General features: G+C 36.9%; 1 protein-coding gene across 1 annotated transcript in view; it reads left to right on the top strand.

Annotated features, from left to right (window-relative positions):
* Positions 1-15,947, top strand: part of dnah5l (dynein, axonemal, heavy chain 5 like) — a 49,877-nt gene continuing 33,930 nt past the window's right edge. Inside the window, exons 1-34 of the mRNA XM_073863691.1 lie at positions 1-83; positions 277-462; positions 612-686; positions 775-849; positions 1,539-1,613; positions 1,703-1,804; positions 1,989-2,178; positions 3,703-3,868; positions 4,365-4,458; positions 4,580-4,678; positions 4,845-5,026; positions 5,113-5,232; positions 5,329-5,530; positions 5,609-5,704; positions 5,807-5,980; positions 6,220-6,309; positions 6,399-6,557; positions 7,131-7,270; positions 7,480-7,631; positions 7,793-8,000; positions 8,086-8,173; positions 8,658-8,781; positions 11,028-11,194; positions 11,476-11,568; positions 11,649-11,855; positions 12,185-12,265; positions 12,419-12,823; positions 13,136-13,254; positions 13,933-14,069; positions 14,194-14,356; positions 14,431-14,542; positions 14,632-14,760; positions 14,880-14,980; positions 15,055-15,153. Coding sequence (XP_073719792.1) covers positions 331-462; positions 612-686; positions 775-849; positions 1,539-1,613; positions 1,703-1,804; positions 1,989-2,178; positions 3,703-3,868; positions 4,365-4,458; positions 4,580-4,678; positions 4,845-5,026; positions 5,113-5,232; positions 5,329-5,530; positions 5,609-5,704; positions 5,807-5,980; positions 6,220-6,309; positions 6,399-6,557; positions 7,131-7,270; positions 7,480-7,631; positions 7,793-8,000; positions 8,086-8,173; positions 8,658-8,781; positions 11,028-11,194; positions 11,476-11,568; positions 11,649-11,855; positions 12,185-12,265; positions 12,419-12,823; positions 13,136-13,254; positions 13,933-14,069; positions 14,194-14,356; positions 14,431-14,542; positions 14,632-14,760; positions 14,880-14,980; positions 15,055-15,153 — 4,556 coding nt within the window. The 5' untranslated portion in view covers positions 1-83; positions 277-330. The remainder of the gene's footprint in view (positions 84-276; positions 463-611; positions 687-774; positions 850-1,538; positions 1,614-1,702; positions 1,805-1,988; positions 2,179-3,702; positions 3,869-4,364; positions 4,459-4,579; positions 4,679-4,844; positions 5,027-5,112; positions 5,233-5,328; positions 5,531-5,608; positions 5,705-5,806; positions 5,981-6,219; positions 6,310-6,398; positions 6,558-7,130; positions 7,271-7,479; positions 7,632-7,792; positions 8,001-8,085; positions 8,174-8,657; positions 8,782-11,027; positions 11,195-11,475; positions 11,569-11,648; positions 11,856-12,184; positions 12,266-12,418; positions 12,824-13,135; positions 13,255-13,932; positions 14,070-14,193; positions 14,357-14,430; positions 14,543-14,631; positions 14,761-14,879; positions 14,981-15,054; positions 15,154-15,947) is intronic.

The raw sequence follows: 15,947 nt of genomic DNA, 5'->3' as shown, positions 1-15,947 counted from the left end.
GTGGACACAGGAGAAGAATAGACAAAACAGACACCAATCAGATAACATTGTCACCTGCCACCTCCCCTACAGTCAACATTGCTGTGAGTATTTATTATTTAAATTATTTCTCAAATGCTCTGTTCTTGACGTCTTATTAATAGTGTCGCATGCCAGACATATCAGTGGGCAGGCCCTGTATTTAATCAGTTAACTATTTCATGAACATAATATGAACACAGCATATGATGTTGCAGACTTTTATATGTTGACTTGACGTGTTCTTTTTTCTCTTAGGTAACAAGGAAGTATTCTGTGGCATTAAATGAAGCCCTAAAGGAGAAGGTTAAAATGGTCAAAGCTCTTAAGGATGAGCGCAGAGCAGCTCTTGATAGCCGACACAAGTACATCATTTCCATAATTGCTCATGTGATTGGCTTGGAGGAGCCAGAAGTCGAGGATGCTATCATCTCTGATGACAAGGTGTGCAAAATATAAACTCTATGCTGAGATCCTCAAAAACTGATTATTTTCGAATAATTCAATGGTCCGTCTTTAATTATTCCTTACATATCTTGCATGTTTGTGGTAATAAAATGCTTCTGAAAATATTTATTTTTTTTATTCTACAGTTCTTCATGATTGAAGACTTTTTCTCAGCCAGTGGTTCAAAAAGCCTTGTGTTCTTCTACCAAGCTGTAGAATCGGTAAAGCACACAACTTGAATGTGATTTTAAAATACACCTAAATATTTGCCCTAATAACATGCCAATATCTGCCTATATTTCTCTGTAGGCAAAATCTTGGAATGACACCAGAAATGTAGTCACCGGACAGAAGAAACCAATCATCACAACTTGCTCTGCAGAGGTACATCATATAAGTTATATGCCATTGCCATTACAAATGGGGGCATTTATTAATACTTTATGCTAATAAGTGTAGTCGCAAGGAGCAGTGGTGTCTTTTCAGCAAAATTTTCCACTGGTGCATTTTGAGCCAAGTGCTTTCAGATCATTTCTGTGTAAGCCGAGCTCTCGAGGTGGATTGTGAGATTGTGTCACACAAAGCATCACAAAAATGTAAAGTGAATCCAGTTACAGTATCTGTAAATGCTATTTCTGTAAATATGGTTAATGCACATGCAAAGGTTACATCAGCTAATTTGATTGAACCATTTGCATTACCATTTATATAATTTTAAATAGCTATATATAGCCTCAAATAGTTTATAATAGTAGCAAGAGATGACATGATAACAGATTTGCTGAATGCAAGTTAATTGCAGGGTGTGAGTAATTTGAAGAGATGTACAGTAAAAGAAAGAAATCTGGAGTCCCCCTAAATAGGATCTAGTCATAGTTTTGTGTATAAATGTTTCGTCATACAAATGGACTAATCCAAGTTAAAAAATGAGCAGGATAAATAATTGTCCCTGCAATTAAGTAGCTTTAAACGTACATGTTCTAAATGATAATAACTAGGTAACTATATATGCTTGTTGCTAAGGAGAAAAACAATGAAGTGAGTCACTCTTCTCTAATCTATATTCATTTCAGGCTCTAACTGGGCAGTGTTTGTTTTTCGTGAGAGGCACGAATAACAAGGCCATAACAACTACAAACATATCCCAGGTCTGTAGCATAAATGCTCTTTTTGAGTGTAACTAGCTTTGTATTTTATTGACTATCCGTCTGTTAATGGTCCTTTGATGTATATCTAGGAGGTGAATTTTAGTATGCTGGACTGCTCAGAGGGAAACATCCTGCAAGCTCTGGATTTGCTTTTTTCCCAAGTCATGAACCCAGCCATTCAGGCACAAGAGGTACATGATTTCTAGAGTTGATGAGAAGTACTGAAGTAGGGTGCAACAGTCAGTAAAAATCTCACAGTGGCCTAGTGGTTAATTCAACCTAATCATACCTAAATGTCCTCTTTGTGAAGAATTTAGAGGCTTGGACCAAAGTAAAAATCATTGATGCAGAATATCAATCAAATGTTTCCTCCAGGACTGGGGGACTTTAAAAGAGGGCAAGAGAGACCCACATATACAAGACTTCATGAGTTCAGTGGACAAGTCAACGCGTGACATTTCTTCGTTGATGAGAATGACCATAGAAGAAAAATTTCAACTACATAACCTTTCGTCAACTTCAGACCTGAGCCACATTAAGATGCCCGCAGACTATATTAGTGCAGGTAAAGGCCAAGTATTTATTACCTTGAAGGTAAATATATAAACTCATTAGTGGTGCATTAGTAGTGGTTTTCAGACTAAAATGATGGTTTGCATCAGACTAAAATGGTTCTTTGCATCACTGTGAAGAATCTATTTTTAGAAGAAGGTGTATTACATGCTTTCTGTGTATTACAAGTACAGGGTATTTACAATCACAAACTATGACCTGCACCATCAAATTTTGGATTTTGTGAGGTAGAAGGGTAAGACGTTGTTGATAAGAGCCATACTGTGTGCAAACACTGTAACGCCAAATAAAATATTTCAGAAGAATGAAAGCACATTACTGGAGAAAAAAAATTTCATCTGTTCCAATCAGGGCCACTTCCAGTGTCACTCAAATGACCCTCGCGCAAGTAGCAAAGCTTCCACCGAATTCTGCAAGGGCGAGCAAATTACTCGGTCAGTGTCAGGTTTTGTTGCCAAGAACTTGCCCGCTTTACTCTGTTGTGGAAAACCCAGGATTTCGTTTAATGTTAGAGGTGCTTGAGCCAAGGTACAAGGTACCATCGTTGCATTAAGCGCAAATATTGGAATCATTAGGCAGTAGGGTTGCCACCCATGTCTGATAAAAAACCTGGACATATCGATGACCCGGCCAATTGGTTTGCTCACAAGCCCCCCCCCATAGCATAAAATTTCTATAGGCCTATGCAATTATTGGCAATTCTCTAAAACTTTACAATTCTCTTTTTTTTTCAATTCTTATTTGTTAACATTAGTTAATGTATTAACTAACATGAACTAACCGTGAGCAGTACATTTGTTACTGTATTTGTTAATCTTTGATAACGTTAGTAAATAAAAATACAGCTGTTCATATAAGTGCAGTTTATTATTAGTTCATGTGTTAACTAATGAACCTTATTGTAAAGTGTTACCCAATATTTGTTCATTATGTTAAAATATGTAAATCAGGTTTACAATTTATTAAAGCTGCTTATACTATTTATGTAAACTGTTTTTATTTATATTCCATTGCAACTTTAAATAGGTCTAAATAGCAACTAGCAAATATACACATGAAATTAAACTTGTTGAACTCACCTCAACATGTATTTTACAATCATTTAACCCGCCATGGGAAAAGCTGAAGTCACTGTTACAAACTCTACACCATGCAAGATTTTAACTCTTTTAAGACAGGGATACACTTTCGTGTAGTCTGGTGTAAAATGTGTCTTATATTTTCGCTTTTGGGGCACTCTCCCTCTGCCATGGCGCTCCTGTTTTACACTGATTAGTTTGGTTCGGGAGAAGAGATAAAAGCCCGCCCACACTGACAATTGATTGGTTGATGTCCTGAAACAGGCCAATCAGGATGCTCTCTGTCTTACATGCGCTAAATGAGGCAAACACACACACACAGACGCAAGGTCTCCCTCTCTGCCGTGCGCGCTTTAATTTTTTATTTCATATAATCCCCTTTATTAATTTTAAAGAGACTAAATCTGAAACCATGTTTTGTTGTCTTCGAACTAAAGTGAATAACTCTGAGCTGGTGGAGGGTCTGGAAGCACAGCTTTTAAACTGGGCCAAGCAGATAGAAGATGTTCTGACCGAGGGCGAGCGGATCAGGAAAGAGTCAGATAACATCGGCCCCTCAGCAGAACTTGAACACTGGAAGCGCACAACAATCACCTTCGACAGGTACCTGAGTCTGTTACTTCAATAACAATTTTTTTTAATTTTATTTAGTATTCAAACAAATTATTAAAGGGGACATTTCACAAGACTTTTTTAAGATGTGAAATAAATCTTTGTTGTCCCCAAAGTACGTATGTGAAGTTCTAGCTCAAAATACCATATAGATAATTTATTATAACATTGCCACTTTATAGGTGTGAGCAAATATGTGCCGTTTTGGGTGTGTCCTTTAAAATGCAAATGGCAGCGCCTTGGTTGGATAGTGCAGATGAAGGGGTGGTATTATCCCCTTATGACATCACAAGGGGAGCCAAATTTCAATGACCTATTTTTCACATGCTTACAGAGAATGGTTTACCAAAACTAAGTTACTGGGTTGATCTTTCTACCATTTTCTGGGTTGATAGAAGCACTGGGGACCCAATTATAGCACTTATACATGGAAAAAAGTCAGATTTTCATGATGTCCCCTTTAAATGTGCTGTGCATGTGTTTTCAGCCTTTTGGAAGAAATCAAACAACCCTATGTGCATAAGGTTATTGCTATACTGAATACAGCCAAATCAAAGACAATAAAGAAATGGATAGAATTGGTGAGTTTACAAGCTTTTTGTTCTGCTTTGGTCTAAGCATGAATCCCAAAACAAGAGTTTTGATTTACATTTATAGTCATAACAGATTAAAATATTGTTGTATTTTGTTATCTGTCTATAGGATAAACGTATCACAGATGTGACAAATGAGGCTAAAAGTAATGTAAAATATCTCTACACTCTGGAGGAGTTTTTTGAACGTTTGAACAAGTCCAGTCCAGTAAGTTTAAATTCTTATGCTACAGAAATACTATTTATTATACAGCTGCTTAAAAATGTCACAGTATTAGTGATCTGTTTGTGTCTCTTGCATACATAATACTTAAACATTTACAGACATTTTTTTTTTTAAATCTCTCTATATATGATTTTTTTATTTGCCTTAGACCACCATGTTGGAACACATTCCCAAACTGATGAACAGCATACGTATGGTCTACACTGTATCTCCATACTATAACACTTCTGAACACATGACATCACTCTTTGTGAAGATCACCAATCAAATGGTCAGCACTACTAAGGTTTATCTCTGCCAAGGGGTAACGAAAGTCTGGGACTTGGACAGGTCAGACTAATGTCAAACTGAGTTCTTTCATGTAGAGCTTTGACTTTAAATCAATTGAAAACATTGGTCTGTATTGTACTATTTAGAAAGGACCTTCTCAAGAGGATCAAGGAATGTGTTCAGTTGAACCAGAAGTATCAGGAATGCTTTTATAGGATGAAGGAGAAATTACAGCAGGACTCCATTAAACGGCAATTTGAAGTTAGGTCTGTAAACCATGAGAATTCAAGTAAACTTTGATGTTTTCGGACGAAGAGAGTGTATTTTTAAAAGTAATTTTGTCCTCTATTTCATACCAACAGTGAAAATTACATATTTGGTAAGTTTGACACATTTTGCAAACGTCTGGAGAAGATAGCAGACATGGCCACGACTCTTGAAGAGCTCTCAGACCTGCAGTACATGAAAGTTGAGGGTATTGAAAAAATGTACATGCGCTACCAAACAATTGTGACCAGCATCAAAGCCAAGACCTACAATGTGCTTGACCACCGAAACTTAGAGGTACATTACGTTAAAGATCACTTACCATTTTCATACACTTCCATATACTATCTAAAAGACAAGATTGCTCTTTTTCAGTTTGAACGTGACTACACAGAGTTCAAAGGTCAAATTCAGGACCTCTATCAGTCTCTAGAGACACTGATTGACACCTGTCTTCAGCATCAACGCACTGTAAGGCCATTTGCGCCTTCATTCATTCATTCATTCATTCATTGTAAGAAATGACTGAAATCAATTATGGAAACGTGACTTACAGCATTTCTTTACCCACAGACTGAGCAAGGCCTCGAACTGTTGTCCAAGTTTGACAATGGCGTAGGCAGACAAATGGACCTCAGCCAAAAGTATATGGCTGTTCTGCGGCGTTACGCAGATTACCTCGAATTAGTGCGCAAACTGTTCCAAAGTCAAAAGGATGACCCCCCTATTCCAGGAAACATGCCCCCTGTAAGTCTTCTGGGCAGTTTTTTATTCATTACCTAGGTAGTTGTGATCAACCTGTTGAAAACCACAGCTCCAGCTCTTATATTTTATTTACCACTGAAATAGACACGCCCCCTATTTCCAAAGACATGCCTGGAAACACATGGACACTCGGAGACGTTGTAATCGGGAACTTTAACAATACAATCACACCCATGCATATTTTGTATACAGTTTAATTATAATGCATTTGTCTGTTGCAGGTTTCCGGAAAAATTGCATGGTCACATAACCTGTTCCAGAAAATCGAATTGCCAATGTTAATTTTAAAAGACAAACTGGATACTCTGCAGGTAATTTACAAAGATGATTTCTCATCATAAAATGCAAATGGAGTTTGTGCATGCTTTTGGTGACTCAGTTCTTCTGCCGTGACCTCTAGAAGCTGGATATAAAGAAGATTATTCGAGCATACAACAAACTGGCTGCTGTTCTGTTGGAGTATGAAGTTTTGCTTCACATAGGCTGGGTCGAGGCTGTGAACCTAGGACAGATGTTCGGTCTTAAAGCATCACTGCTGACCAGACACCCAACAACCAAGGTTCCCATATGCCCTTAATTAAAATTTTGTTTCATCATTTATTTCGTCCAAACGGTTCACATTAGCTAAATGAATCATTGCTGTTAAAGTAACTTGATATTTTTATTTCCGAATTAAAATTAGGGATGCACAGATACAACATTTCTATGCCAATACCGACATTTGACTACTTAAAATGACCTCTATCAATAACGACAGATATTGGTAGTTTTGCTTTTTGCTCCTTGTTTCAAATTATGTCATAAAATCCTAGAAGTGCAGAGTGTACAAACATCATTAGTGCCCAAATTAAAATAATCACATAGTATGAGTTCTGATGCGTTTTCCACCCCTTTTTATTGCCTGGATATAATCTGCACTAATCATTTATTGGCTGTTTTTAAACAATCAGCCGATTTCCAATAGTGGGAAAAAATGCTTTTATCTGATGATAAATAAAATATTTTAAATAGAAAAAATATTTGTCTCTTCAAAAAGTATACTATTATGTACTATATTCAGGATTATGTATTTTACAGATTTGCTATATGGATTACGTATATTTATACAGTAAATCTTGATTATTGTCAATAGGTTGTCTATGTAAATTTTGATCCCATGGTCATGGAGGCATTGTGTGAGGCAAAGCACTTGCAGAAAATGAATTATCATGTACCAGACGTGGTCCTCAAAGTGTGTGCCAATAAACGTCAGCTAAAGAAACACCGTGACAGGTGAGTGCATGAAAGATACAGCATGTACTTTATATTCAATTAAAAATAAAAACTGTATATTTAATATCTGTGTATCTGTAATGTGTGTGTGTGTGTGTTTAATATAATATAATGTATAGACCAATTTATAAAATATAATTTATATTTATACCTGAAATGTAAAATTTAAACAGTCGTACTAAAATGAAGTGAAATCTCTCTTGGATCAGACTGCAGACGATATTGGAAGACTTTGTTGTAGCCGTCAAGAGGATTCCCAGTATGTTACAGCCCCCAATGAAGCCTTTCATCCACCATGTGGAAGCTGCCCTCTCACCTGGACTGACCGTACTCTCGTGGACTTCACTTAATATCGACAACTGTAAACATTTATGCCATCAAAATTAACACCAGCAAATAGCCACTAAAAAACACCAAACATATGCATTGACACATAAACCACAGAATGTTTATCCTTAATCTAAATAAGCAAAAAAGCTGTTGCACCAATATACTTATAACATACTTTTCAAATTGTTTCAGTCATTGAGTCTGTGTATGAGGCCCTGAGAAAGCTGCAGCGAGTGGCAAAGGTTTCCATGGATATTCTTGAATGCCGAATTGAGCGCGTCCTGAACAGCATGTCCTCCACCCTTTTACTGGCACTGCCTGAGGACGAGCCAATTCTGCCCCAGGACTTCCTGACCAATATAGAGGTCACTGTCAATACCGCAAAAAAGACCCTGAAGATGTGAGTCACTCAAAGCCTCTCCACAAATACTAAACAGATGAATTACTAAATGTTTTAAGAAGTAATTTGTTTGTTTGTTTAACAGTGCAAGTCAGCAAGTGGAATCATCCATGTTGGAGATGATCGAGGAACTGAAGAAGAATATGAAACCTGCGGAAAGGGTTAATTTGAAGGTGCTGTTAGCCATGTCAGTTATCACTAGTTAAACATTTTCTTCGTTGATTTAGTTTTATGTGTAATGCTAGTGTTGCATCAGGGTCCAAATATTACGGTGGGCATCAAGTGCTAACCCAGCACAGTTCTTATAGTACAGTGTCAAAATCATTAGATCTATGCAAAGTCCCAATGAAACATGAAAATGCGCGTGCATGTGTGAAAATTGGACATTTTATAAATGCATGCCATGAACAACAGAAGTATGATGTGCCGAACACATGGAACAAATACTTGGCCAAATATTGTTATAGCATTAGCCATAATAATGTGGCAAATGAGTTAGCATCAAAATACTTTAGACATTTTGATTGGACAAACACTCTCAACAACATGGATATGGAAAGTGTTTTTTACTTTTAAAGTTGATGCCCTTAAGTTGATCAGGACACATACATTTGTTAGTCTATAGGAGAAAATCATCAGGTGTATTTGCATGTTTAGGACTCCTACCAATGTCTGCATCCCGATGCAAAGCAGAAGACACGCTGCCTTCAATGTCTGCCATGTGCCTTTTACACCATAATGGGAGGGTTGTGTCAGAGGAACACAGAGGCCCTGGTCAGAGGTACAATATACATTTATATGCCACCATTCTTATTTTATATTGATAGACTTTTTCTAGTAATGAAATGTTACAATATTACTGTAATATATCAATTCTCATCAATATTTAGGGACATTTTTTAGTTAGGATTGAGTTTAAAGGGATACTACAGACAAATATCAACATTACCCCATGATTTACTCACCCTCTAGCTATCCAAGATACATATGTCCATCGTCTTTCAGACGAACACGTTTGGAGTTATTTTAGTAAATGTTCTTGCTCTTCCAAGCTTTATAATGGTAGAAAACAGGGATCATGAATCAACTGCTGACTTTAAACCCCAAAAAATTGCATTCATCCTTAGCAGAATTAATCCACACAGCTCCAATGGGTTAATAAACGTCTTCTGTGGGAAATCGATGCGATTTTGTAAAAAAATCCAGATTTCAAAGTCAGAGGTTGTCAGAGGTGTAAAAAGTATTAAAAAATGTTACTTAAGTTAAAATATACAAGTACTGAGTGTAAATTTTATTTTAAATTGCCAGAATCATACTTGAGTAAAAGCAAAAAGTACCACATTAAAATTGTACTTGAGTATTAAAAAAGTAAAAGTAACAGGAACAATGAAAACTAGAGATTCTTGTTTAAGCTTTTAATCTCTAAAAACATGAAGTGAATGAACCACATACTCTTATTCTGCTTTACAACTGTTTGTATACAATTGTATTTAATTATCAAACTATAAAACTACCTAATTTCAGTATGCAACATGCTACTCAAAGTTGTAAAACCTCGAATTTAACTTAAGCAATAGCTGATTTTCAAAATTGAGTATTAATTGAGAATCACTGTCAGTCCAAATCTGATTTTGGTGCATATCCGATTGGAATCCAATCACAACATGTGAACGGCCAAAAAGCACATGAAATCAGTTTTTTTCTTTTCCGTTTCAGGCTATATCCAGAGGTTGTATGAAATACTTTTCAAATCACATTTCCAGAAATACATTTAAGTCTGATCGCTCATGCTGTCGCGTCACTTAAAATGTAAACACGATTGTTGTGCCAATGTGACGTCATTGCCATAGAAACAGTGCAGATAATCCAGAAAATGACAAAAACGCTACAGGACGCACAGATCGGATCTTAACAGTTATGATACCCAAAGTGGACAGTGAGTCTGTCCAATCAGACATGCACCAAAATCAGATTTGGACTGACAGTGTGAACAAGGTCTTAGTCTTGATAGAGAGGCCGCAAATAGTTTTTGTTGATTTAATGTGTTGTCGGTTTCAAAGAAGGGAAAAAATCTTCATCCGACGAGCCCACTCGCGAGTCTCTAGCCCTTTCCCGGGCCGAGTTACGACCAACCCATCCCAGATTTTCCCTTGGCCTTAGTTTGGGCGGCTTAAGTCCGTGGCGTTCGCCCTTCGCTTACTTTACCCAAGGGGCCTGTCCAACGAGCCCACCCTCGAGTCTCTAGAACTTCCCCGGCCGATCTATGGCGGTCCTTTCCCTGATTTTCCCTGTCAGGTAGGATAAGAGACCCGAAGGGTTAGGGTTAGGTTAGACCCGAAGGGCGAACGCCCCGGACTTAAAGATGCCTGAATTTCAGGGAGTGGCACATTGTATCTCGGACAAGGAAAATAAATAACATTTAAATTAAACTGTCCGTCAGCACAATTCAATTGGTTTGGTAAGAGTAAGGGAAAATAGAATGATCTCTAAAAAGTACTTTTTTGACTGTAAATAAAATTGTAAGGAGTAAAAAGTACTTTTATTTCTTAAAAAATGTAATTAGGATTTTAGCTGCTTTCAGTTGACGCTTGATCTTTTCTTTTGACTCCTCTTTGGTTTAGCCACCGATCCATTTTTATGTTATTAAAACAGAATGGCAAGAACTGATATCCCAGTTTCACAAGTGCATTAAAAATCTACTTAAATAAGTGACGATTGTATAAACACTTGCCTAGTTTAGGTCATCTTTTGGCGGACCACTGGGGGGGTTTGGCGGACCACTAGTGGTCCGCGGACCACACTTTAAGAATTAATGCTCTATACAATACTATACAGTATGTCAACAGTATGAATTTTTAAAGAAACTCATTTGATACGAAGTAGATTTGAACAATGTCAAAATCTCCAAAAGTTCCTTCCCAGTAAATGCGTTCCATCACAACAGATGTCTGAATGGGAATCTGAAAAGAGTTAATTTCATAGATGTGAGAGTTGCTCATTAATGTTTTGGTTTTCTTTACTTAATAGCTACCAAAGTCTCTCTGGATTCTTTGTGCCGCCGGCTGCATTTTGCAAGCTCAAACTATCGATCTTCATCTCAAAGTAATGCTGTTGTGCAGACTCCTCTTTTCAAAGCTTCGATTGAACTGGCCATTCCCAACCTCGTCCTCAGACCAAGTGTAGAGGATATACAGGTATTGATAACAAAAACAAGCGCATACATACTAACTATGCATACTTGATTCATACTCTTAGTGGTCTTTATTATCCTCAACATAGACATCTATGTAAAAATATAAAGTTTCCTCAAAGAATACATTCGTTGAAGCGTTTTCCTCTGATAATAATGGGGTTTGTCTCGAAATACTAATTGATCATCAAAGACTTTCCATAGATATTTATATTGAAAGGCCACTTTTACCACTGTAGCTGTATGACATGTATGACCTCAAACACGTACTTGTCTGTTGTGCAGGGCATTATCGGTAAAGTTATTACCACAGTGCTTTCAACAGCAGAAGATATTCCACTCTGGAAATACTACCATCTTCATCATAAACAGTTGCAGGTATATAAACATTATTTTGACCATATGAAGTTTATGACTAGCATGTTTAAGATCATTGTTGAGCTCTTGTGACTCCACAGATAGAGCAGTTAGCAGCTCGAGAGCTTGGAGATGACAGTTTGGCGACTAAACAGATAAGGCCACTGAGGCCTCTGGTTAACCTGGTGTCAAATCATAAAGACATAATAAAGGCTTCGGGACAGCTGGCCGCTGTGGCGTCCTCTTTCAAAGTGGACGTTGGAGACATTGTGGAAGGGTTGTCTCAATTTTCTGCTCTTTGGAACCAGGTACTTATTTATTTCAACTCGGTTATTGTCTAATGCAAGCGTGTGAGAAGTGCGGGGGACACAAAATGGGGGAAATTGTTTTCGATTTGAATCCCTTTTCCTGCATTTATATATTCACGGTACATTCACACGGGGCGAAAGCGTTAACACTTAACAGAAGGCTTGTCTGAAGCGTAGCCAACAGCCAATCACAATGGCCACACACATGCTCCAGTCTTGCATAAACGTAATTGGCTGGCTGTCGATCTCCAAAAACAGCAAAAAAGTGTTCAATATAAATATAATTCAGTTAACATACAATCATATTTATGCTTTTTTGTATAATCCAGGATCCAACAGATCAGGTGAAAGCATTTTTGGAGACCAGCCCATCCTTGCCAGAATTTAGCCAGAAGCTTTCTTTGTATTCTGTAAGTAAATGCTAAAGAAATGTTTAATGTTCTCATCATTTGTGCAGTAGGTTGCTTAAATAAAATACTCAGTGACAATGTAGCATTTTTGGCTTGTAAGATTTTTACTTAAGCTGAAAGTGATCCCAGATTTTTCTGCATATATCACATCAGAAACTGGAGAGCCGAATTGAAGAGCTCCCAAAAACCTGCACCATGGCCCCTATCCTCTACGTTACCGATTCGCTGAAACTGTCACTCACTCAAGAGTGTCGGACCTGGAAACGAGCTTTCGGGGCAGCTTTAAACCAGCAGGCATCTGCAGACATGGCTGAGATGAGCTCTTTTGTGGAGAGGGTTAACAGGCAGCTCCAAAAGCCCATATCTGACCTAGACGGCGTAAGGGGAGCCATGGCCGCCCTGCAGGAGGTACGAGAGCAGGAGATACGCATCGATGCCATCATCAGACCGATGGAGGAGTCGTTCGCACTGCTTAATCGTCACGAGTTATACTTCAATGATGGAAATGCAGAAAAAATTGATGGGCTGGTTTACACATGGAAAGAACTTAATGTGATGGTGAGGGATTCATTTTATAAAGCATATATTTTCTCATAAACATGTTTTCCGTAATGTCCATGTCTGTGGCCTTTGAAGACTACAGGCTTTGAAACCATCCAAATAGTTTACCCCCAAAATGTTTGTCCTGCCCTGATTTCCTTTTTTAATAGCAAATATGTTAACATAGGAAAGGAAATGACATTTATCAAACGGAAGTAGAAGCTCTTTTATTATCCGTTATTTGCTGCTTAAGTCCAGGTCATTTATTTTTTGTTGTATAAACATTTGCTTGTAAACTAATAATTGGGTTGATTTATTTTTAATTTTAAGGTGAATCAAACTCAGGATAAGCTTGTGGAAATTCAACCTCACATGAAGGCTGAGCTTCTTTCTGAAGTTAAGACCTTCCAGAAAGATGTGCACAATTTCTATGATCACTATGACAAAAGGTACATATGGATAATAACAAATACTGTCCTTATCTTATTTTATGTGTATTTCTTGGTATTAGTACTATTTTGATTAATCTTAGTTGTATGTTTTATCTCTTTGGCCAGAAATATGTTTTAAATATATGCCATATACATTTTGCAGAAAGTAAAGCTTAATGAAATATTTTTTTCTTTTGAAAATATATTTAACATTCATATATTTACATATATTTTAAAAATGTATTTCAGGGGCAAAAAATTAATTTCTAATTTTATAACCCATATGGCAAATATATATATATTTTTCCTGGCCAAAATATTAAAGTTTGAATAAAAATTTAAGTATTACATAAGTATAAGTATTTATAAAATATAAAATTATAAGTATATTTTTACAGGTGAAAATATGTATTTCATTTAAATCTTTTCAAACCTGTTATTTCTTCTAATGCAAGTTTTTCTTTCAATGCAACATAAATTATTTTGTATTATTTATTAATTAATTAATTTTCAAATACATTTCAAAATATAAATAAAATGGCAAAAAATATGTTGGTGAAAAACATATTTTTGTAAACCCATTTCAAAATATATTTCAGTACATATATTTCTTTGACAACTTTTGTATATTTTGAAATATATTGAATATTTTATAAAAACATTTTTTACTGTATGGGATTCTGTGTTTTTGTGTAGTGGTCCTGGAGTACCAGGTTTGCCCCCTCGTGAAGCCAGTGACAGGTTACAAGTTTATCAGGCCAAGTTTGAAGAACTGTGGAGGAAATATGTTAACTTGTCTTGTGGAGAAGAACTTTTTGGACTCCTTGTTAATGGTGTCTTTTATTTTTTTGTCATCTTATCTTATTATTCCTTGAAATTTTGGTCAGTTTAGTCACTGTTTCATTATGTTTATCCTTCACAATGTCTTTTCATTCTCTCAAATGATTCTCTTCTCAGATTACCCCGATCTTCATCGAATCAAAAGAGAGCTCATGCTTCTCTCCAAGCTTTACAGCCTGTACAATTCTGTCATTGACAGCGTTTCTGGATACTATGACATTTTATGGGCCGACCTCAACATAGAGAAGATAAACAATGAACTGCTAGATTTTCAGAACAAGTAATGCCAATTTTTTACTTGTGTTTGTTTTCTTTAAAATGAACAAATACGGTATTACCTGAAATCTTTTTCAGGATCCGTAAACTACCTTTAGCCCTGAAGGAATGGCAAGCTTTCAATGACCTGAAGAAGACTATAGATGACTTTAACGAGACCTGTCCTCTACTGCAGATGATGGCCAGTAAGGTAAAGTTAAGAGTTTATACATAGTAAATTGTGTTTTACCCCTACAGTAAGTACATAATGGCACTTTTCTAACATGCTTTTACGATTAGGCAATGATGTCCCGACATTGGCAGCGATTGTCTGATATTACCCACCACACCTTTGAGGTGGAATCTGGGAATTTTACCCTGCGGAATGTCATGGAAGCACCTGTGCTGAAACATAAAGAAGATATTGAGGTATTTGCAGTAAAGTATTTTGATATTTGGATGCTTTTAAAAATTCTGTCAATATTTGGATCCAGATTCATTGCTTAAAAACCCCTGATGAGGTATTTAATGATATCTCTGGGTACTAGGATGTGTGTATCAGCGCGGTGAAGGAACGAGACATTGATGCCAAACTCAAAGATGTGGTGACAGAATGGAGCAGCCATCAATTCACTTTTGCCCCATTCAGGTTAGAAAATCATTACCCTATTTTATTTGAATGTATAATCTGATCTTAAAACTGATTGAGTTGTATCCTCATAGGAATCGTGGAGAGCTGCTGCTCAAAGGGGCAGACACCACTGAGAAGGTGGCATTAATGGAGGACAGTCTTATGGTCCTTGGGTCCTTAATGAGTAACAGGTACAGTTATACTGTATTTTTATAATTTAATTTAATACCTTTCAATAATTTAAAGGTAAGGCTTTTGTAAATAACAGTTTGGGGAGCTTATCAAATTTCATTTTTGTAGGCAAACATGGACGTTACCGGAACACTGGTTCCCTCACCAAAAAGCCCATTAATTTTTCCCATAGACTTTTGGATTATCACAAAAAATAAGCTTCGTGTTTCACAAAAGTTTAAAGGGATACTTCACCGATTTAGCATTCAGCTTTGTATCTGTAGAAACCCGGCAGTATTACTGAATGACCATGTTTCCCTCCATCATTTCCCCCTGAGAGGAGAGATATCTGCATTTTGGTTCTGCAAAAAAGTCCTCCGATGATGCAAAAATCGTCATATTACATCATCGGAGGACTTTTTTGCAGAACCAAAATGCAGATATCTCTCCTCTCAGGGGGAAATGAGGGAGGGAAACATGGTCATTCAGTAATACTGCCGGGTTTCTACAGATACAAAGTTGAATGCTAAATCGGTGAAGTATCCCTTTAACATGATAATCATCACAGACAAACACAACTCTTATAAATTTTGAAGTCTAAATGCATTTATCTAGAAATTAATAGCTAGCCATAAGCCTGGGATACACTGCTCGATTTTTGGCTGTCCCAAACAAAAGATTGCCATCGTGACACAATCGTCGAGATTTCTGTGATCGCGTCTCTTTATCGGTGGTTCTGTGTTATTCAGTGAGAGAGGTTCAAAAACGATCGTTTTCCCGGTCTTGCAACCAACGATAGCCTAGGATAGTTGTC

The sequence above is a fragment of the Misgurnus anguillicaudatus genome, chromosome 25 (genome assembly GCF_027580225.2).
Source record: "Misgurnus anguillicaudatus chromosome 25, ASM2758022v2, whole genome shotgun sequence".
NCBI lineage: Eukaryota > Metazoa > Chordata > Actinopteri > Cypriniformes > Cobitidae > Misgurnus > Misgurnus anguillicaudatus.
The sequence above is the reverse complement of the archived record's forward strand: the minus strand, read 5'-3'. Positions and strand labels throughout refer to the sequence as shown.